At 47.2% G+C, this 24,059-nt stretch overlaps 1 protein-coding gene across 3 annotated transcripts in view; it reads left to right on the top strand.

The window, feature by feature from the left end:
- The window catches only part of RALGAPB (Ral GTPase activating protein non-catalytic subunit beta), a 145,832-nt gene extending 124,531 nt beyond the window's left edge, over positions 1 to 21,301 (top strand). For all 3 annotated transcript variants that reach the window (XM_044985326.1, XM_044985327.1, XM_044985325.1), the window contains exons 27-30: positions 5,117 to 5,225; positions 5,451 to 5,529; positions 11,243 to 11,391; positions 16,383 to 21,301. In XM_044985326.1, coding sequence (XP_044841261.1) covers positions 5,117 to 5,225; positions 5,451 to 5,529; positions 11,243 to 11,391; positions 16,383 to 16,576 — 531 coding nt within the window. In that variant the 3' untranslated portion in view covers positions 16,577 to 21,301. The remainder of the gene's footprint in view (positions 1 to 5,116; positions 5,226 to 5,450; positions 5,530 to 11,242; positions 11,392 to 16,382) is intronic.
- The last annotated feature ends 2,758 nt before the right edge of the window (positions 21,302 to 24,059 follow it).

Here is a 24,059-nt window from a genome sequence, read left to right as displayed (position 1 = left end):
AAGGTGCACCTGGCAGCCATTTCGGCCTTCCGGCCCAGCGAGGGTGGGCGTTCTGTTTTTTCTAATCAGATGGTTTCCCGCTTCCTTAAGGGGCTAGAACGATTGTACCCACAGGTCCGGCGCCCGGCCCCTACTTGGGATTTAAACCTGGTCTTAGCCAAACTTATGGGGGCCCCTTTCGAGCCTATGGCCACGTGTTCCCTTTTATATTTGTCCTGGAAAACGGCCTTCCTCGTCGCTATCACTTCGGCGAGACGAGTCTCTGAACTTCGCACCCTGACGGCTGACCCGCCGTATACGGTCTTCCACAAAGACAAGGTGCACCTTCGGCCACACCCCTCCTTCCTCCCCAAGGTGGTGTCTGCCTTTCATGTAAACCAGGACATCTTCCTCCCTGTGTTCTTCCCGAAACCGCACACATCGTGCCGGGAACAACAGCTTCATACCCTAGACGTTCGTAGGGCTCTAGCTTTTTAATATAGGGTGGACAAAACCCTTCCGGCGTTCGCCCCAGCTCTTTGTGGCAGTAGCAGACCGCATGAATGGCATGCCAGTCTCTTCTTAGCAGATCTCATCTTGGGTGACATCCTGTATCAAGACATGCTACGAGCTTGCTCAGGTTCAGGCTAGCCATCTCACTGCTTGCTCTGAGGGCACAGGCCTCTTCTGCCGCCTTCCTGGCCCATGTCCCCATCCAGGAAATCTGTCAGGCAGCTACCTGGTCTTCCGTTCACACCTTTGCTTCCCACTACGCATTGGTGCAGCAATCCAGAGACAATGCAGCCTTTGGCACAACAGTCTTACATTCTGCCACGTCTCACTCCGACCCCACCGCCTAGGTAAGGCTTGGGAATCACCTAACTGGAATGCATATGAGCAATCACTCGAAGAAGAAAAGACGGTTACTCACCGTTGTAACTGTTGTTCTTCAAGATGTGTTGCTCATATCCATTCCAGACCTGCCCTCCTTCCCCACTGTCGGAGTAGCCGGCAAGAAGGAACTGAAGAGCGGACTGGTCGGCAGGGGTATATATCTGGTGCTATAGCGGCACCACTCCAGGGGGCGCCCAGCCGACCCACCGAGTGTTGCTAGGGTAAAAATCTTCCGACGAGCGTGCATGCGGCGCGTGCACACCTAACTGGAATGGATATGAGCAACACATCTCGAAGAACAACAGTTACAACGGTGAGTAACCGTCTTTTTTGCCACCCCAAGCACGGCGGCACACCGTGGGGGGGCGCTCTGCCAGTCGCCAGTCCCGCGGCTCCGGTGGACCTCCTGCAGACGTGCCTGCGGAGGGTCTGGTGGACCAGCGGACCCTCCGCAGGCACGCCTGTGGGAGGTCTACCAGAGCCGCCTGCCGCCCTCCCGGCAACCTGTAGAGCACCCCCCGCGGCATGCCGCCCCAAGCACGAGCTTGGCGTGCTGGGGCCTGGAGCCGCCCCTGCTCCTAACTGCCCCTTGGGACCCCAGCCCCTATCTAAGCCTCCCTTCTCCTTGTCCCCAACTGCCCCCTCCTGAGATCCCCCCCAACTTCCCCTCAGGACCTCACCCCCTACCTGTCCCCTGACGAACCCCTGAGACTCCCATGCCTATCCAACTGCTGCCTGTCCACTGACTGCCCCCCCCGAACCTCCGCCCCATCCATCCCTGTCCCTTGACTGCCCCCCGGAACCCCCTAACCCTTCTCCAACCCCTAGCCCCCTTACCGTGCCACTCAGACCAGCGTGTCTGGCTCCAGCAGCTCCAGACACGTTGTTGCCATGCTCCCCCGCGGAGCCCACAGCCCCCCCCACACCCCTAGCACCTGCCTTCCAGATTTGAAGACCTCAAAATTCAGGAGTGCTCAAGCTCAGTTTGGGAAGCTGTTACTTCATTTCTCCCAAATCAAATATACTGATCCACTGTAACTTGCTGTAGAAAAAGTAGGATAAAATTGAGCAAGAAATGCTTATTAGACTGGAATTGCTATTTTCAACAGCCATTGCCTTTTTGTTTGTTTAAAAGGAAGACAGTGATATTGCATTGGCAAATTCCCCATAGAAAGAAAGAGTGGAACAAAAGAATAATAAAGGCATCTCAACTTTTCCTCATTTATGGAGGACAGTCTTACAATATGCATCCAGATATTCTCCAATCACACAAGCTGAAAATTGTTCCACTTTACTGCAGCTCTGTAACCATATGGGAACCAATCCTGTCTGTGTTTTGTGCACATCCAAAATTCCTGCTGAATGACCCACCCTGGGAGCGAGTTACCAGTGACCCAGGGCTGGGGCGGCAGGAGGTGTGGGGGGGCACTGGTGGGGGGGAGCCCAGGGCTGGGGCAGCAGTGGGGTGAGGGAGGGCACTGGTGGGGAGGAAAGCGGGAAGCCCAGCACTGGGGTGGCAGGGGGTGTGGGTGGGGGGAGAGCCCAGGACTGGGGCAGCAGGAGGGTACAGGGGGGAGCCCAGGGCTGGGACAGGGGGCAGCCAAATTTTTTTTGCTTGGGGCAGCAAAAAACCTAGAGCCGGCCCTGCCGGGTTCCCCCAGCTGCCAGAGCCCCGGGCCCTTTAATTTGCCCCTGAGGCTCCCAGCCACCTCTTCAGCTGGGAGCCCCCGGTTGATTTAAAATAAAGTATCACCTCCCCACCCCCAACCTTCCTTTTTGGCCCACCTTCCTTTGGTGGGGCGGCGCTGGGGAAGGAGGGTTTGTTTCCACAGGGCTGGGTGGCCCTGGGGCGGGGTGTTTCTGCAGGGCCCGGAGGTTTTCTCAGCTGTTTTCTTTGGAGGAATGTGGCCCTCGCTGCTTTACGAGTTGTGCAGGCCTGTTTTAAAGGTATTTGAAGGGGAGGACTAGAATCAAAATGCGCTTCATAAAGCCCAGATTCAGTAATCTGATCCATGTAGGTAGTAGAACCCCATTGAAGTCAGTAGAGCTCCTTGTGGCTGCCTGCCTGCCTGCCTGCCCACACAGATCAGATTGCAGCACTGGGCCTTGAACTAGCTGCTACCATAACTATGGAGAGATGTCTGAATGCCTATGACCAGGGACAGTTGATCTCTGGCCAAATTATTCCTGACATTGCCTGTTCTGCATGGCACTACCTGCTTTTAGATTCTCATACCCCAAACCCTTATTATGAGGTCCATTTATCAGTATTGTCTTGATGCTGTTGGATGTATTTCTATAGAAAATCACTAACCCCTCCCTATCACAATGGGGGATCAACATCTGCCTAATGCTACTGTCTAAATGTAATAGGGTAAAAGCAGTGTTTATATTGTCAGATGATCAGTTATCCAGATTAGTGAGACAGAGAAGACTCTGCACGTTTTACACTTGCAGCCTTATTATGATAGAATATCCTTTCAAATGAAGGATCACCAAGATGTGTCAGGTTTAACCAACTTCACTAGAACAGGATAATTCTGGTACAATCAGCAGTGTTAAGATTAATGTTGACAACTAGGCAATTATATCTACTAGGCTGTGTGTTGATGCAGTGACTGAATACAAAAATCTCAAACCACTGGGAAATAGCTGCCAAGGAGAGCCTGAACAGTACTTCCCAGGGGCCGGTCACAGACAAGTATAGGTCGTATGACAACCAGAGTGTGGCACATGATAGGAGAGGGAAACGTGAAAGACTAGCTTGCTGCCAAGACCCCCTGGTGATCTTGTCCTAGATGCTTATTGCCTTCTCTCCTTTATGATCTCAGTGTAATATTGCAGCTATACTATCAGCTGCTCCAAGTATGATGAGAACTCTGCCGCCTCCTCCAGTTCGTGTGTCTGCAGATTCCAGGCCGTTGCTATCTCCATTTACATTTCAATGACTGCCTTCAGGAACCTGAAGGGCTAGATACTCTTATATAAAAACATAGGTTCCCTAAAAGAAACAATGAGCAGGTAACCCTGGGGAGAGCGCGTGTGTGTGTGTGTTTGCGCGCGCACACACACACACTCTCTCTCTCTCTCTCTCTCTCTCTCTCTCTCTCTGATGGAATTTTCCAACCGGCTGCCTTATGCTTTCTTTGTCCATAACTTAGTTCAGAACAAAATCTCTTCTAATGTCCAAAGCACTCAATGGCAAATGACAGTTGGGCGCCCGACTTCCCTTGAAAGTCAGTGGGAGTTAAGAGCCCAATTACCTTTTATGTGTTTGAAAATCTCCCCCTCCACTGTTACAGGGCTGTGTATGTGTCTGTTTGAAAGGTTAAAATAAAATCATTTGGGTTTGATAGGTGAGAGGTGTCAAACTTTTTTTTAACAGGTATGAAATATTTTTCGTATCACTCCTTTGCCTTCCTAGCACCTTTCATTATAGTATCTTAAAGTACCTTAAAAACCTTGAGTCTCACTTTGTCTCTGAGCAATGTCCTTGTACAGTGGAATCAACGAGGCACAAGAAGGTAACATGAGCTAGTGGCACAGCCAGTAAGAGAACTAAAAAGGTCTGATGCCCATTCCCCTGCTCTTCCTTCCTCCCCACTTCTGTGGTCATACTGTAGTGACTAAAATAAGGGTGACTGCCTTTTGCTTCCATTAGCACAGCTGATCCCCTGTAGCTATGGGGAAAGGAGCTGGATTCTGCTGCACACATCATCCCCAGTGTTATGAGCTACGTTCCCATTGCAGCATCAGATTCTACCTTCCGTTACTTACAGCTGTGTCTGTTTTCAGTGGGGCTGAACACGTGTAACTGATGGCAGAATCTTTGATTGATGATTCATGAGCCAGAAAGAACTTTGGTCAATTCCAGATTGAGTTTGCAGTAGAGGGAATTAAGAACAATACTTTTATTTAACTGAGCAAATTTGCTCTGGAATCTTTGAGACAAAACAGATTTCAGTGTTAACCTCCCAAGCAATAAAAATAAGTGTTATAAACCAAATGTGAAAAAAAAACCAAATCATGGCTCATAATTGGCTGATGACTACAGTGCCGCGGTAGCCTAAACAACAACAGCTCCATCTTGTGGCTGTCACGTGTTCTTCCTAGCAGTGTACCTCTTGTCTCTCTGATGTCCAAAAATGTCTTTTAAGAGTGACTACAGTATTGTTGCTTGTTTTAAATGTTTAATTTAACTTTCATTATTTTGCAAATGCCATTCTACTCTTCTTCAAAACAGCTCAGTCCTACTTCCAGATCAAAGAAGTTGCCTCGGGGCCGGACCATTCCACCAATGGGACCTGAAACCAAGGTGTCTGTGGTCTGGGTTGAACGTTATGATGATATAGGTGTGTTGACCTGCTTTCTATAATGAATTAATGTACTAACAGGGCCAGTAATTGAGTTATATGTGAAATGTTTTATTAAACAGAACTCTGTTTTTAGGTAAATAGTAGATTGTGATTTACCACTGTAGTTCACATTTAAATTATCTAAACTTTAGTTGTTTTGATTTCTGTCCAAATTTTACAAGTGAATACTTAACCTGTACTGTAAACCTCTTTTTCTTCCAGAAAACTTTCCCCTCTCTGATCTGGTTTCTGAGACCAGCACTGGTGTAGAAACTACATCAAATAGTAGCACTTCCCTCAGGTATGACTTTGAATTTCTTTTCATTACAATTTCTCTACTTTTTGCGAGCAACTGCTTATGCAGGGCTTCAGAATAGTTCCTAACTGGCTACAATAGCTTTCTTCAGTTTTCTTAAGACAGCTGCATGAAAATGTCGTCAAAGATGCAGTCTTGTTCAGAATGATGCATTGAGGCTCTTCAGATGGTTTTCCAGTCTTCCCTTTTCTCTTTTTCTGACCACTAATGAAAGGACTCTTCTGTTGCAGGGGTTAGAACATGAGACTGGGAATCAGACAATTTGGGGTGGTTCTTTGAGTGCTTGCTCATATCGATTCCAATTAAGTGTGTGTGTACAGCGTGCACGATCATTGGAGAATTTTTACCCTAGCAACACCTGGTGGGTTGACTGTGGAGCCCCCTGGAGTGGTGCCTTAATGGCGCTGGATATATACTCCAGCCGACCCAGCGTCCCCTCAGTTCCTTCTTACCGCCCGTGGCGGTCGTTAGAACTGTGGAGTGCGGCATAGCTGTCCCCCACTCTCCCTAGCTTTTGCTTCCCAGGTTTAGATAGTTGTTCTAGTTGCATAGTTAGTATAGTGCAGTAGTTGTTATAGTTATAGTGTTAAGTTTGTAATTAGATTTAGCAGGTTGGAAGGGGTCCTCTCCCTTCCTCTCTGCCTGCCACCCGGGCTCATGTCCAAGGCTCCAGGTTTTAAACTGTGTTCAGCCTGCTCAAAGCCTATGCCAACGGGAGACCCCCACGACTCTTGTTTGAAGTGTCTGAGTCTCACCAGGCCGACAAGTATAGGATCTGTAAGGCGTTCAGACCTCAAACCAAAAAGGAGTGGGACTTGAGCCTCAAGCAGCTCCTTATGGAGGCGGCCCTTAGCACGGATCCCCCATTAGCAAGCCAAGTTCCGGTACCAAGCACGTCAGTGCACAGTGCCCCAGCGGCAGCTTCAGGTACTGCACTGCGGGTGGACTCAGATAGAGGCCTGTGGCACCAGACCTCTCCAGCACCGTGTCCAGTGCAAGTGACTCAGCGCTGTTCCCTGTCTCCAGGCCAGAAGAGACAGTGCAAGCTGGAGGTGACTGTCTCTCAGCAACAGGCGCTGGCACCTCTTTTGCCAACCTCGGAGTCGCGTCCGGCACTGGAGCGACCGAGGGTACAAGCACCGATATCGGCACCATTGACTCCGGCACCGAGGGAGGAGCCGTTGAGTCCGGTGCACACTGGCTCCCCGACCTGGACCGTGGCTGAGCCCCAGCTTCCGTCGACGCCAGAGACATTTGCAACAGCGAGAGACCTCATCGCCCTCACAGAGCCAGCACCAGTGCAGACTATGGCACCGCCTCTGACCCGTACAGTACAGTTTAGGGGCAAGCCAACCCTAATACGCCTGCCATCTCCTAGTGTGGAAACACGGCACTGCTCCCAATCCCGGAGCTGGTCCCGATCCAACACCACTCGCACTCGTGGCACTGGTCGTACTCGTGGCACCTATCTGCCTCACGGCACGGCTCTGGGCCGCAGTACCCTTCGGACTCCCGATGTCGCTCCCGGCACCAATCAAAGTACCAGTCTCCTTTCCGGAGCCAATCCCAGCACTGCTCCCGCAGGCAGTTGTCTTTGCAATCCAGATCTGGATCCCGGTACTGGTACACACCATGCCCCGGAGAGTCGACACAGACACACCAGGCGTCTCGATTTGTTTGGGCGCAAGATTTATTCAGCGGGGGGTCTTCAGCTCAGGATCGCAAACCAACAAGTGCTCCTGATCTGTTATGACTATAACTCATGGAGCAACATGGTGAAATTTAAGGAGTTAATTCCACGGGAGTCCAGGGATGAGTTTGAGGCCTTAGTGGAAGAGGGCAAAAAGGTGGCTAGGACCTCCTTACAGGCCTCCCTAGATGCGGCAGAATCTGTGGCTAGGACCCTGGCATCGGGCATAGCCATGCAACACATCTCCTGGCTGCAGGTATCTGGCCTACCACCAGAGCTACAACAGACCCTGCAGGACCTGCCATTTGATGGACAGGGCCTGTTCTCAGACAAAATGGACTCTAGACTACAGAGCCTGAAAGATTCCAGGGCTATCATGTGCTTCCTGGGAATGCACATCCCGGTAACAGTTCTACTCCTCCTCCCTCCCCCTCTGCTCTCTCTCTTCTTCCCCCCTCCCCCCGGCCGTCTCAAGGCAGGACTTTTATAGAAGACGCGGACAAGGTGGTAGAAAGAAATCCACCGGCCACCAACCCGATCAGAACCAAGGCCCTCCCAAACCATCGACGGGGCCTAGGCAAAACTTTTGAAGGTGCGCGCAAGGACGGCGTACCAGTCACCATCCAGGATCCTTCCCCTCCATTTCGAGATCGTGTCTCCCATTTCCACCATGCGTGGTCCTGTATAACTTCAGACCGATGGGTTCTTCGCATGGGGGAAAAGGTGCTGCAAACACCAATTTAACTAGTTTTCTTTCTCCCCTCCCTCCCCGTCCCTCTTCAGGGACCCCTCTCACGAGCAACTCCTTATACAGGTGGTCCTAACACTCCTGTCCATGGGAGCAATTGAGGAGGTTCCAAGGGAGCTAAGGGGCAGGGGTTTTTACTCCAGCTACTTCCTAATTCCCAAGGCCAAGGGTGGGCTTCGGCCCATCCTAGATCTGCGCGGACTCAACACATTCATGGTAAAGTTGAAGTTCCGCATGGTTTCACTGGGGACCATTATTCCTTCCTTGGATCCTGGAGACTGGTACGCCGCCCTCGACATGAAGGACGCGTACTTCCACATAGTGATTTACCCAGCGCACAGATGCTTCCTTCGCTTTCTGATCAATCACAAACACTACCAATTTGCTGTCCCTTCCCTTCGGGCTGTCCACAGCTCCCAGGGTGGTTCACCAAGCGTATAGCCGTCGTGGCAGCCTACCTTCGTTGACAATGGATCCAAGTGTTTCCGTATCTCGACGACTGGCTCATTTGGGGCCACACCAGGGGCCAAGTACAATCCCCTTCGCCCACTTCAGGCCTGGTTATCAACAGTATATCGACCAGGTCAAGACAGCCTGAGCATGGTGGTCACTGTCCCAGAATCGGTTCTGACCTCCCTCCATTGGTGGTTGGACCCCACGTCGGAGTGCGTAGGAGTACCATTTCACACCCCACAACCTCCTTGTACCTAGTCAGATGCATCATCTCTGGGATGGGGCACCCACCTTGGGGAACTCCAAACTCAGGGCCTTTGGACCACATCCGAACTAACTCTGCACATCAGTGTATGAGAGCTGATGGCAGTACGCCTAGCGTGTCAGGCATTTTGCGGGCACCTACATGGCCATTGTGTGGCAGTCCTCACAGACAACACTACCCCCATGTTCTACATCAACAAGCAAGGGGGAGCCCGGTCGTCCCCCCTATGCCAGGAGGCCATTCACCTGTGGGAGTTCCGCATAGTCCACTCGATACATCTGGTGGCGTTGTTTCTCCCGGGGGTCCAGAACACGCTGGCAGACCGCCTCAGCAGGTCCTTCCAGCCTCATGAGTGGTCAATTCGCCCAGACATCATCCACTCCATCTTCCTGAGGTGGGGGTTTCCGCAGGTCAACCTGTTCACCTCGCGCAACAGTCAGAAGTGCCAAGTGTTCTGTTCTCTCCAGGGGCGTTCTCCGGGTTCCCTACCAGACGCTGTCCTACTTCTGTGGAAGGACCAGCTGTTCTACGCCTTCCCTCCATTCCCGCTAGTCCACAGGGTCCTGCTCAAGTTACGCAGGGACAAAGCACATATGATTCTGGTCGCCTCAGCATGGCCCAGGCAGCACTGGTATACCACGCTCCTGGAGTTATTGGTAGAGCCTCCAGTCACACTCCCGCTGTGGCCGAACCTGATCTCACAAGACCACAGGTGCCTCTGTCATCCCGACCTGCAATCGCTCCACCTTACAGCGTGGATGCTGCATGGCTAACTCAGTTGGAGTTACTCTGCTCATAATCGGTGCAGCAGAAACCCCTCCATGGTGATTCTCCTGTTGGTGCGAGCAGCGTACCACACCCCCTTTGCAGGTGTCGATACCTCTCATCCTAGACTATCTCCTATTCCTAAAGTAGCAGGGCCTGGCGATTATCATCTGTCAGGGTGCACCTGGCAGCCATCTCAGCTTTCCATCCAGGAGAACATGCTTCCTTTGTCTTCTCCAACCCAATGGTCGTTAGATTTCTGAAGGGTTTAGTTCGCCTCTACCCACAAGTGCGACAACCAGTTCCGGCATGGGACCTTAACCTGGTCCTTTGCAGGTTCACGGGGCCCCTATTCGAGCCAATGGCCACCTGCTCACTTCTCTACTTATCTTGGAAGACAGCTTTCCTTGTAGCCATCATTTCAGCGAGACGCGTATCTGAGATTAGAGTCCTCACGTTGGAGCCACAGTATACAGTTTTCCACAAAGACAAGGTGCAGCTTCATCCCAACCCTGTCTTTCTCTCCAAGGGAGTATCAGCTTTTCATGTGAACCAGGACATTTTCCTCCCTGTCTTTTATCCGAAGCCACAAGCTACGCGGCAGGATCAACTTGTGCACTCCCTTGACCTTTGTAAGGCTCTCGCCTTCCATATAGAGCATACGAAGCCATTCAGGAAGACGACCCAACTTTTCGTTGCAGTGGCCAACTGGATGAAAGGCTCCTCGCAACGCATCTCCTTGTGGATCACGGCCTGTATCCATGCTTGCTATGACTTGGCCGGTGTCCCGACCCCACTCCACGAGGGCTCAAGCCTCATCGGCCGCTTTCCTGGCCCAGGTTCCAATACAGGAGAACTGTAGAGCTGCCACTTGGTCATCAGTTCATACCTTTGCTGCTCACTATGCGTTAGTTCAGCAGTCTAGAGGTGATGCCGCATTTGGTTCAGTGGTTCTGCACTCAGCGATGTCTCACTCTGACCTCACCGCCTAAGTAAGGCTTGTGAGTCACCTAACTGGAATCGATATGAGCAAGCACTCGAAGAAGAAAAGTCGGTTACTCACCTTTGTAACTGTTCTTCGAGATGTGTTGCTCATATCCATTCCAAACCCGCCCTCCTTTCCCCTCTGTCGGAGTAGCCGGCAAGAAGGAACTGAGGGGGCGCTGGGTCGGCTGGGGTATATATCCAGCGCCATTAAGGCACCACTCCCGGGGGGCTCCACAGCCAACCCACCGGGTGTTAACAGGGTAAAAATTCTCTGACGATCCACGACCTAAGTGGAATGGATATGGGCAACACATCTCGAAGAACAACAGTTACAAAGGTGAGTAACCATCTATTTTTCTCCCTGGTTATGTGACCAGCCACCGAACCCTCTCGGCCTCTGTTTTACTCATTTACAAAATGGCTTAAACTTGTTAAATTGGTGTTTGCAGCACTTTGGACTCTTGTGACAGGAGGAGATATATAAGTGCTTTGTTATAGTTGATCCCCCACCATTCTTAAGTACAGATCATAGGCCAGTGGAAACTCTTACGGGCCAGGCTCACAGACACCTTTTTGCTGGCATCCTAAAAGGTTGTGGTACTTCCGACAGCTACATGGTGTACAGTATGATTGACCATCTCGCACAAAGAAAAGCTTGTTCTATTTACAAACCATTTTTGAATGTCTGTTCTTGCTAAGCACATTGTCTCCATTCCCCTTCCCCTAAATGTTCTCTCAAAATACTGTCTTGTGTTGCTAATTTAACAAGTGGTTTGTTTTTTTCCTTTAGATCAACCACTCCTGAAAGAGAAGTTCCTGTAGTTTTCATCCATCCCTTAAACACTGGGTTATTCAGGATAAAAGTGCAAGGCGCTACTGGGAAATTCAACATGGTCATCCCCCTGGTAGATGGAATGATAGTTAGTAGGCGAGCTCTTGGTAAGTTCTGTTTTGTGAAAGGATATATATATAAAATATATGGGAGCTAGTAGAGCCTTTGCTACCTGACCGTTCAATGATTAGTCTTTATTAAAATATGAATTGGATCCTTCCCAACTGGTATGAGATACTTTTGACTCAGGAATAGCTGCTGAGTTTTCCTCCTGGCTCACAGTGGGTGGAGGCAGTCTGCCTGCAGTCCCCCCTGCAGAGGGAACAGTACATTTAAATTGACAAGCACTTTATCCATGCTTCCTGGTTTGGAAACTTTTTTGTCACTTTGTTGTTTGCACTAACAGTGGTGTGACCGAGGCAAGGGGCGCAAATACTGAATAGAGAGAGAGGCGAGAAAGGGGGCGGGAGAAAGACAAGTGGATAAAGTTGTGGGGAAAAGATTTAAGTGGCTCTAATGTTGGTGACTCACTGAGGCCTGATCTACACTACGTGTTTAAACCGAATTTAGCAGCATTAAACCGAATTAACCCTGCACCCGTCCACACAACGAAGCCCTTTATATCGATATAAAGGGCTCTTTAAACCGATTTCTGTACTCCTCCCCGACAAGGGGAGTAGCGCTGAAATCGGTATCGCCATGTTGGATTAGGGTTAGTGTGGCCGCAATTCGACGGTATTGGCCTCTGGGCGGTATCCCACAGTGCACCATTGTGACCGCTCTGGAAAGCAATCTGAAGTCGGATGCACTGGCCAGGTAGACAGGAAGAGCCCCGCGAACTTTTGAATTTCATTTCCTGTTTGCCCAGCGTGGAGCTCTGATCAGCACGGGTGGCGATGCAGTCCCAAATCCAAAAAGAGCTCCAGCATGGACCGTACGGGAGATACTGGATCTGATCACTGTATGGGGAGACAAATCTGTTCTATCTGAGCTCCGGTACAGAGGACGAAATGACAAAGCATTTGAAAAAATCTCCAGGCTATGATAGACAGAGTCCACAGCAGAGACTCAGCACAGTGCTGCGTGACAAGCATAACGGAAAGCCAAAGAATCAAATGGACGCTCACGGAGGGAGGGGAGCGGTACTGAGGACTCCAGCTATCCCACAGTCCCCGCAGTCTCCGAAAAGCATTTGCATTCTTGGCTGATCTCCCAATGCCTGAAAGGTCAAAAACATTTTCCCGGGTGTTTCAGGGTGTATGTCGTCAATTTACACCCTTCTCCCCACCCCCACCCCCACCCCCCGAAAGAAAAGGGAAAAATATCGTTTCACTCCTTTTTTTCAATTTCACCCTATGTCTACTGCATGCTGCTGGTAGACAGGGTGCTGCAGCGCTGAACACCAGCATCCCCTTCCCGGTGGCAGATGGTGCAAAGTGACTGGTATCCATCGTCATCATCAGCCTGTGAGTGCTCCTGGCTGGCCTCAGTGAGATCGTCCGGGGGCACCTGGGTAAAAATGGGAATGACTCCCGGTACAGAAGGCTTGGTAACTGTCCTCATCATAGCAGCTGGAGGCTGAGCTCCATCAGCCCCCACCCCTTTCATGTCTAAAGAAGATTCTGTACTCCCTGGACTCCCCCTCATTTTATCTCACTAAAAACTCAGTGTTTCTTATTCCTGCATTCTTTATTACTTCATCACACAAATGGGGGGACACTGCCACGGTAGCTCAGGAGGGTTGGGGGAGGAGGGAAGCAACGGGTGGGGTTGTTGCAGGGGCACCCCCTAGAATGGCATGCAGCTCATCATTTCTGCAGGATCTCTGGGGCTCTGACCCGGAGCAGCTGTGCTCTCTGGTTCTCTAGTACACTTGCCCCATATTCTAGGCAGGACTGACTCTATTTTTAGACAAAACATACAGAAGGGAATGACCCGGGGAGTCATTCTCATTTTTGTCCATGCGCCCCCGGCCAACCTCAGCGAGGCCAGCCAGGAGCACCCATGACAGCAGCAGACGGTACAAAAGGATTGATAATCGTCATTGCCAATTTCCAAATGCAAACGGTGCAAAATGACTGATAACCATCATCTCATCTCCAATTTACAATGGCAGACGGTGCAATAGGGATGGTAAACGTCTCTGCTACCTTGCAAAGGCAAATGAATGCTGCTGTGTAGCACTGCAATACCGCGTCTGTCAGCAGCATCCAGTACACATACGGTGACAGCGACAAAAGGCAAAACAGGCTCCATGGTTGCCATGCTATGGCGTCTGCCAGGGCAATCCAGGGAAAAAGGGCGTGAAATGATTGTCTGCCGTTGCTTTCACGGAGGAAGGATTGAGTGACGACATTTACGCAGAATCACCCGCGACGCTGTTTTTGCCCCATCGTGCATTGGGATCTCAACCCAGAATTCCAATGTGCGGGGGAGACTACGGGAACTATGGGATAGCTACAGGATAGCTACCCACAGTGCAACGCTCCAGAAATCGACGCTAGCCTCAGTACATGGACGCACACCACCAAATTAATGCGCTTAGGCCTGGTCTACACTGGGGGGGTTCGATCTAAGGTACGCAAGTTCAGCTACGCAAGTTCAGCTGAACTCGAACTACCTTAGTTCGAACTATTCACCCATCCAGACGCCGCGGGATCGTAGTCCGCGGCTCCCCCATCGACTCCGCCACCGCCGTTTGCGGTGGTGGAGTTCCGGAGTCGACGGGAGCCTGTTCGGAGTTCGAACTATCGCATCTAGATTAGACGCGATAGTTCGAACTCCGAGAAGTCGAACGGTACGCGTCGACCCGGCAGGTAAGTATTGACCTACCCTTAGTGTGGCCGCGTGCACTCGACTTTATACAAACTGTTTTAAAAAACTGGTTTCTGTAAAATCCTGATAATCCCGTAGTGTAGACATACCCTGAGATCTAAGAATGTCTACACAGCCTGAAGCAGTGAGCCGCTTAGCCCAGGTCAAGAGATGTGGGTAACAAGGCTCGCATTTGCACTCTAATAATAGCTGTGTAGACAGTGCATTGAAGTTGCGGCTCACACTGTGAAACCAAATCCTTCTCTGGGCCCCAGAGCCCACGCTCCAGCCCAAGCTGCAACTTCAAAGTGTTGCCTACACAGCTATTTTTAGAGTGCTAACATGAGCCTCGCGAGCCCGAGTCTCTTGACCCTGGGCTGGGAGGCTTGTTGCTGTGGGCTTTGTAGACATCCCCTGAGACAAAAATGTAGTCAGCTACCAAAGGATACATGTTAAATACTCCCTTGTTGAGTATTTTGTCGCAGTGTGTTCATCCCTTCTAGTCCAGCTCCAAGATACAGGGGAAAGCTATTGAGCTTCAGATACTAAAAAAAAAAAAAATCCTCTTTCCCTAGCATCCCAGTAAATAGTGCCTTGTATTTCCAGAAGCACTTAACACTTTTCTTTCCTATCCTCATGAATGGATACATGGCTATGTCTTCGTAGATATCTGCCCTAATGGAACTTCTATGAAAAGGAGGCAGGGGAATTCCATGCCATTGACTGTGTTGTCAAAAGACCACATTAAAGCACAGTACTGCTCTGAAAATAATTTGGGGCTCTAGTTTTGTTGTTTTTCAGTTACTTCAGGTCTGATGTGTTCAGTTCACTGGTAACAAAGGTTCTGTAGGCTAAATTAGGCCATTGGTGATACCTGTGCGATCCTATTGTCTTTCAGTGAGTTTGCACAGATGTAACTGATTGTAATTTACTAGACAAGTCTGTTGATGATGCATAAAACAGGTTAGAATCAAGATCACTCTCCCAGAGCTATGCTGGCTTTGCCGTTGTAACAGAAGTATGACAGAGTAAACCATACTTTGGCTCTAAAGTTAGCAGATCTAGTTCTGTACACAGCCAGGGAGCACAACAGCAAGAAGAAACTGTGTTTGCAGTGACTTCTTATGGCCGAACCCACACATGAACTTGCACTGGCGTAACAAAAGTGTTCATTAAAATGCACACTGTTGTTCAGTACAAACTGGTGTGTGGGCTCTATTTCAGAAAAAAAGTGGCTAAAGTCTTATCAACTTGAGTTAACTCAACGGGAGCCCACACACAGACTTATCCTGGAATTAAATTAGTTTCAGGAAATGGATGTAGCTGAATAGGTGCACGTTTGTGTGCAGCCCCAGTCCTTAGAGTTGGGACACACTAGATGTTAAGGGTCTGATTGTGCTTTGCTATGTCTCCACTCAGACTGAAATGAGAAGGGTCCTTTAGGGAGCCAGCTATGGCTCTTGGATTCTCTGCCAGGCCCAAGCCTAGCTGAGAGCACACTGGGGCTGCTCTAATGTGTGCCAGATGGCAGCAATCCATAAGGACACCTGGCCAGCTAAGGATAGCTGGGGTAGGAAAGCACACCCAGCATGCTCCTCCCTTTGTTGGGGGCTGCAGGGAGGGTGGTGTGAGAGTTGGTTAGCCACTTCTCCTCCCACTGGGGCTTCCCCATGCCAGGGGAATACTCAGGTAGAATAATGCAGTCAGTCCCTCCCTCTCTTGGTGCCTCTCAGGTAGGGTGGCCCAGAGAACTTGGCCTTAACAGAATTAAGTTTTACGCACTCTAGTACTTTCATTCTCTGCACTGCCATGCGAGAGAGCTGGGCAGGATTGCAGCTGCCCATGACTCCCAGGTGGGCCAAAATGCTATAGAGGAGGTGCATTCAGCCCCTCGGGACTGGGAGAGCGGGGCAGGCAGCATGTTCCATCACTAGGGGTGGCTGAGACTCAGCTTACAAACTACTCTTTTGCTGGTCAGTCAAGGAATAGCAGATGTGATCCTTCATCCAGGCTCTGCTTTGGCCAAACAAGGAGCCCAACAGGCAATCTCTAAAGCATTAAAGCTTAATAACAAAGAGACCTCTCGGTGGTGGAAAGTTGTGATTCCTCACTAGCTACCCTTGAACCAAGGGCATTGTACCTATAGCGCTGACAACAGTTGCCATTGGGCTCTAGCTGGGACAGAGCCCAGATTGAAATGTCCGTCCTCTAGCTGGGAAAGCAGAGGAGGAGGAGAAGTGGGATTGATTTTATTTAAACTTAGCACCACTTTTTTCTCTTTCAGGTTTCTTAGTGAGACAAACAATAATAAATATTTGTCGGAGAAAGAGGTTAGAAAGTGATTCATACAACCCTCCACATGTCCGCCGAAAACAGAAGATAGCCGACATTGTCAATAAATACAGAAACAAGCAGCTGGAGCCAGAGTTTTATACCTCACTTTTCCAGGAGGTTGGGCTCAAGAACTGCAATCCCTAGACCAATATCCTTCCAGGACAATTAGATCAGAGCTTGGTGGCTACAGTAATCAAAACAGTTAGACAACCAAAAAAACCCAAACCACCTTGCAAAAAAATCTCCCTCTCAGTCCTCCAGAGTAGAGAGAAATGACTCGGTGGATACACTGCAGGAGGAGTCAGGAATGAATAGGTTCTCAACCTTCAACGTCCTAGTAAGACCACATCTTTGAACACAATGTCCCCTGCACTAGAGGAGGCAAAAATTATCCCGCTTTCACCATTTAAACATTTTCCCATTCTGTTAGAAAAAAATATAGCAAGTATATCTGAGAGAGGCTTGAATGCGGCTTTGACAGCTTCCCGAGTTCAAAGAAAATTGCGGGTGCCGGGCGTAGGTTCAGGAAATAACAGCTGGGGCTTCCCTCCTCACTGCTCCAGGAGATTCGGTTCAAGAACTAATCCTGAGACCAGTTCCTTACAAGACGTGAAATCAAGAACATGGTAGCTGGAATATTAACTTACCTTGCCCACTCACCCACTGACAACCAACCACTGCATTCCACACCAGTCCTCCTGGATACTCAAAACATCATCTCTTAGCACAACCTAATTACAGGAAGGAGCAAATATCTCATCCAGTGAGAAGAACGCACTGAATACAGACCTCCATCTCTGTATAGGGGGATGGAAAATGAAATACAGATAAACCTGGCCCCCACATCTGAATGAAAGGTGTCTAAGTGCACACATGCACAAAAGAAGAAAGGAACAGAGTCATCTTCCCTTCATACCTTCTGGGGAAGAGAGAGACCCTCCCCCATCTTGGAGCATTAACCATCCACTGTAAGGAGTTAAATAGAAGTTCTTAAAAATACCTCCAAACTCAATAGAAGAGACTTCTCTGACCAAGACCGTTCAACTCCTATAACAAACTGAAGGAGAAAAAAGTTAGTTCATAAACATCAAGTCATTAAATCCATAGCTGAAGTGCTGTGATTCCATAGTTACCTCTCAATAAATTCCAGAATTACTGCTGGTGTTCGCATGACTGAGTTTTATGCATATTTACACTTATACCAGGTATACACAGAAAACCTGAGCTTACCTTATTTTCAAGAATTTTTTCTACTAGATAAGAGTTGTCTTACAGTTGTGTATAAACAAAGCTAAGGCATTAAGGTCTGTTGCAAGATGTCACCATCTGGTTTTATGCCGCTATCTAAATAGCACATAATTATGATTAAATTGCCGGGTTGCTTACCACCAGATCAAAAATGAGTGTCTCCAGAAAGACTGTTTAGAGAGCTGTATGCACAAGGACTGTTACCAGGAGCCGTGTTACCCAGTGTGGTCCAGAACATTTGCTTTACTTTTGCAGAAATGATTTGGGGGCTTGCCCATTAGAGAATGTTTAACTCTTTGATAGTTGTGCAGGTGTCAGGCTGCTCCTCAAACTGTTCAGCTATTCCCCTAAAGAACAATCACCCATCAAATTCGCTTTCTTCTCCACTCTGGGATGATCCAGGCTACCACAGCCCATTTAGAGTGACTATTGTGCAACTGGCTCATAATTCAGCATAAAATATTATAAAGACGCTGTGTGTTTAGTTTGTTCATCTCAAGTAATGGCTACTGTTTATGAAAGTGGTTTCTTTTCCTAAGGACTGATGGAAGTGGCCAGTTGCCCTTTACAGCAAGGAGAGCTGTTCGTAAGCTCTAAACTCCTCTAGTCCCTCATTTTAGTGAGCACAGGTCAAAAGTTTTCTCTAGTGTGCCCCCTCCCCCTTTCTGTGTCATAAACTAACAATTAAATATAAATATTTTAGTCCCGAATAAAACAGGCCTGTAGCATGAAATGTGGATTTTGCATTCTGTGACTATTGATGCCTGTTCTGTCCTCTGCAAAGCTACTGGGTTTCCATTTGAGCGCTTTTGCTCTTTAGGTAGAACGTTTCCCCTCTGCTGGGCTCATAGTGCCCAGCCCCCTTTCCAGGCATCTGCCGTTACATTAGGATACCAAAATTGCTTTATGCAGTGCACAAACGCTCACCGAGGGACATGTTGGGAGGCAGAAGTCAGATTGACAAATATAGTATTGGAAATTCCAAAATCCACTGTAATATGATGCTGAAAAGTGTAATACAACGTTCAGAATTCCTCTTCTCCTCCACCCCCAAAAAATTCAATTTGCATTGCATGAATGAATAGCTAAAGTTTGCCAGAGCACGGGGGGTGATGTGTGGGCTCTTCTGATACAGTAGATCAGCAGAAAGGATTGGTGTAAGGAGGAGGAGTTTGGCAGGTTTATTGTAGTTTATTATGAAAAGACATTCAGAGACTTTTAATGCAAATCGCAATAAGTTTTGATATTTATTTCAATTTTATATTTTTGAGTGTTACTTTTTGCAACAGTTCTGACTTCCAAACAGGCTTAGTAAGGAAAGTATTTCATCACACAAGACTAATGTAACAAGAAGTGGTCTTTTACAAAGAATAAATTGGAAAAAGTGCCCTAAAAATCCCCCTGAAAGGACTTTTGAGGATGTGACAAAGGGGAGGGCGGGGTGATAGAGTGTGCTCCTTACAGGGGGCTAGAGCACTAGTCACTCAGCTCTGCGAATCTGGGTTCAAATTCAGGTGGATCACAAGTGACAAATGAGACCAGAAAGAAACACTGCGAACATTTGCATGATTGCTGGCCCTTGCTCATGCCATGCCCAGGGGTCAAATAGCAAGGGGTTGCGGCAGGTCGGACTTGGAGTCCAGTGGTAGAGTTGTAGAGGGAAGCTTGTGGAGCATCTTGCCAGTGCTCATTCAGTTCATGAGCACTAAATTTAACCACAATCTTTATGTACCTATTTGATCTATTATGACCGAACACATTTAGTCCACTGAATAAATGGCATGACCAGTGCATGTGTACTGAAGTGGTGTAATGACCATGTTAAGCAATCAATGTCTGCACATTATCAATAACTTTTTAAAAAACAAACCACCATATATATTTGACCAATGTATGAATATTATAGATAAAGCCAATAGTTCACGTATGGACTGCAATGGGCTGCAAAAGACATCTGTCTGTTGTTCAGGCCTGAAGAAAAGTGTCCAAAACATCAAGACATCTGTATTGAGAGGGGCATGAGTATTTTTTTTTGATAAGTCCAAGATAGCCAAATAATCCTCACATTTTATTTTTAGCAAGATTAAAAATCTGCTCTTGGGTGAAGACTATTTCATGGTTTATTTCTGAGTCGCTAAGCTCAACTGAGACGTGAGTTGTAAGTTTTTACTGTACAAGAAGGCACCCACCATGAGCGAACCCATATCACTGCTGTATTTAGCCAGAGCCTGGGGAATGGGGCGTTATACCTTGCTGACACAACCTTATTTTGGTTTTACAATTGGCTGTTTAACATGACTGTTACTGCTTGGCCATTAATGGTTTTTCACTTGCCTGAAATAGTGAAAAGGGTGGAACTTCTGGAGAGACACTGTCCAATATAAAACTATAGTGAGTACACAAATACACAATGACTCCTCAGTAGAACCAGCATATCACCCTGAGTATTTACCCCAAATCATTAGACCACATAAGAGAGATTTGACTTGATCATGCTTAAAGGAACACTGACAGCTTAAAAATCCAGATTTCCTCACGTTTCTAACACCATAGATTACTACAACTGAAAATTTAAGTGCCCCACAATTTTCTTAACATTTAAATGGCCTAGTTACGTCTTGCATTTCATTCTTGGTAGAAAACATATTGACTGTTTCACTTGCATATAGTTTATTTTCCGTCGAGTAACAGGCACCAGCATGGCACTACAATATTTGGGTTACAAACATTACACAGGTCTCTATTGAAATATTCCTTTTTTCCCTTTTTCGATCCTGAAAACATTCTGTTGGGGGGGTCTGTAAAAATTTTTTAACTGACAGTACTCTGTTTAATAAATTATTTCAGTAGAATTTGAGAAAAGGTAACATACTGTCATCTTGTTAGTATTTCTGCATTAGAGTTGCAATAATTTTAGGACCTTACGTCTCATTTAAAGCGTTATGAAGTATCTTTTTTTAAAGTACTTCAAAGGGTATTACAAACTTACAGCAAATGAATGGGAAAACCCATGTCTGTGAAAGATTAGCTACCTCTGTGGACAGCATCTTCAGAGAAATCGTAGGAAGCAAAGCTAGTCATTTGTAGCCTAACATCAAATTGCTGGCTTCACAACAGGTAGCGGTGCATTTTTCTCATGCAGTGTTCTGGGTGTTTAGCCCAGAAGGATAGCAAAACTAAATGTGACTTTTAATGGTGAAAAAAAGTTAGATATGATTCAATGATCACACAGTTTAAGGGTTGATGTCGTTGAAGAAACCAAACGTATACTGTTTCCACATTGGGTTTTAGCAGGAGTGGTTTGAAATGCGATTGTCAGGTATCATGTGCTTAAAATCATGTACACTTTGTGTGAACTTCTGTATGTTGCCAAGATATGATCTTTTTGTTCCTATTGTATTTTTCTGTAAATATTACTGGCGCTAAGTTGTAAAGTAAAGGCAAACTGTAAATATGAAGATGTGAACTATGTTCCCTTGTCTCTAGTACTTTATCTCTTATTTGTTTAGGGAAGGCACAAAGGCTTGTATGTATTTAGGCCAATTCTTTGTCCAGAAGAAACACATCAGATATTGAATGTAACACAATTAGTCCAATAAATTTTAAAGACATTCTTATCTAGTACCTGTGTGGTGGTCAATTTGGTAGCACGTTTTTGTCCAAGCCAACTCACATGCACTCAACATATTCTAGTTGCTTTCCTTAGGGATGTCCACAGTCAGCATGGAGGTACTGAAATAGCTGCTCTGTATTACAGAGCTCCTCTGGTTACAGCGCACAGGCCTGGCTTTAAGTAAACCAAGACCCCCTCAAGTCACAATCTAGGGAGGTAGTGCCTCACAACCACACAGTAATTTATCCTCACTACACCCTTGTTATGCATGAGGAACTGCAGTTCAGAAAGGCCAGCCTTACTCTAACATAAGAACAGAACATAAGAATGGCCGTACCGGCTCAGACCAAAGGTCCATCTAGCCCAGTATCTGTCTACCCACAGTGGCCAATGCCTGGTGCCCCAGAGGGAGTGAACCTAACAGGCAATGAGCAAGCGATCACTTTCCCGCCATCCAGCTCTATCCTCTGACAGAGGCTAGGGACACCATTCCTTACCCATCCTGGCTAATAGCCATTTGTGGACTTTACCACCATGAATTTATTCAGTTCTCTTTTAAACGCTGTTATAGTCCTAGCCTTCACAACCGCCTCAGGTAAGGAGTTCCACAAGTTGACTGTGCGCTGCGTGAAGAACAACTTCCTTTTATTTGTTTTAAACCTGCTGCCTATTAATTTCATTTGATGACCCCTAGTTCTTGTATTATGGGAATAAATAAATAACTTTTCCTTATCCACTTTCTCCACACTACTCATGATTTTATATACCGCTATCATATCCCCACTTTTCCAAGCTGAAGAGTCCTAGCCTCTTTAATCTTTCCTCATATGGGACCTCTCCAAACCCCTAATCATTTTAGTTGCCCTTTTCTAAACCTTTTCTAGTGCCAGTATATCTTTTTTGAGGTGAGGAGACCACATCTGTACACAGTATTCGAGATGTGGGCGTACCATGGATTTATATAAGAGCAATAATATAGTCTCAGTCTTATTCTCTATCTCCTTTTTAATGATTCCTAACATCCTGTTTGCTTTTTTGAGCACCTCTGCACACTGCATGGACATCTTCAGAGAACTGTCCACGATGACTCCAAGATCTTTTTCCTGACTCACTATAGCTAAATTAGCCCCCATCATAGTGTATGTATAGTTGCAGTTATTTTTTCCAATGTGCATTACTTTATGTTTATCCACACTAAATTTCATTTGCCATTTTGTTGCCCAATCACTTAGTTTTGTGAGATCTTTTTGAAGTTCTTCACAGTCTGCTTTGGTCTTAACTATCTTGAGCAGTTTAGTATCATCTGCAAACTTTGCCACCTCATTGTTTACCCCTTTCTCCAGATCATTTATGAATAAATTGAATAGGATTGGTCCTAGGACTGACCCTTGGGGAACACCCCTAGTTACCCCTCTCCATTCTGAGAATTTACCATTAATTCCTACCCTTTGTTCCCTATCTTTTAACCAGTTCTCAATCCATGAAAGGACCTTCCCTTTTATCCCATGACAGCTTAATTTACGTAACAGGCTTTGGTGAGGGACCTTGTCAAAGGCTTTCTGGAAATCTAAGTATACTATGTCCCCTGGATCCTCCTTGTCCACATGTTTGTTGACCCCCTTCAAAGAACGCTAACAGATTAGTAAGACACGCTTTCCCTTTACAGAAACCATGTTGAGTATTGCTCAACAGTTCATTTTTCTATGTGTCTGACAATTTTATTCTTAACTATTGTTTTGACTAATTTGCCCGGTACTGACATTAGACTGTAATTGCCAGAATCACCTCTAGAGCCCTTTTTAAATATTGGCGTTACATTAGCTAACTTCCAGTCATTGGGTACCGAAGCCTATTTAAAGGACAGGTTACAAATCTTAGTTCATAGTTCCGCAACTTCACATTTGAGTTCTCCCAGAACTCTTGGGTGAAGGCCATCTGGTCCCGGTGACTTGTTAATGTTGAGTTTTTCAATTAATTCCAAAACCTCCTCTAGTGACAGTTCGTCAGATGTGTCACCTACAAAAGCCAGCTCAGGTTTGGGAATCTCCCTAACATCCTCAGCTGTGAAGACTGAAGCAAAGAATCTATTTAGTTTCTCTGCAATGACTTTATCATCTTTAAGCGTTCCTTTTGTATCTCGATCATCAAGGGGCCCCACTGCTTGTTTAGCAGGCTTCCTGCTTCTGATGTACTTAAAAAACATTTTGCTATTACCTTTGGAGTTTTTGGCTAGCCGTTCTTCAAACTCCTCTTTGGCTTTTCTTATTATACTCTTTGCACTTAATTTGGCAGTGTTTATGCTCCTTTCTATTTGCCTCACTACGATTTGACTTCCACTTTTTAAAGGAAGTCTTTTTATCTCTCACTGTGTCATGAAGCCACAACCTAAAAAGCCTTGTCCCTAGAATCAGTTCAAGTCAGTCCAAGGGAAATACTGCCAGGTACTGCATTCCTGCTGAAATGTCACCTGGACACCATGGCACTATCAGAGAGAAGTGGCAGTTCATTTGGTGTTCTGCCTTAGACACTGGACAGCAGATTCAGTTCGAACCCTCTGTGCCTCAAATTTCTCCTGTGGATTCTTGTCTTGATTCATAGATTCCAAGGCCAGAAGGAACCCTTGTGATCATCTAGTCTGACCTGGAGAACTCAAGCCAGAGAACTTCTTCAAAATAATTACCAGAGCAGATCTTTAAGAGAAACATCCAATCTTTAATTTAAACATGGTCACTGAGGGAAAAGCCTCCACATCCCTTGACAAATTGT

Source organism: Mauremys mutica, chromosome 13 (genome assembly GCF_020497125.1).
Source record: "Mauremys mutica isolate MM-2020 ecotype Southern chromosome 13, ASM2049712v1, whole genome shotgun sequence".
NCBI classification, from domain to species: Eukaryota; Metazoa; Chordata; order Testudines; family Geoemydidae; genus Mauremys; species Mauremys mutica.
This window is presented reverse-complemented; position numbering and strand designations above follow the sequence as displayed.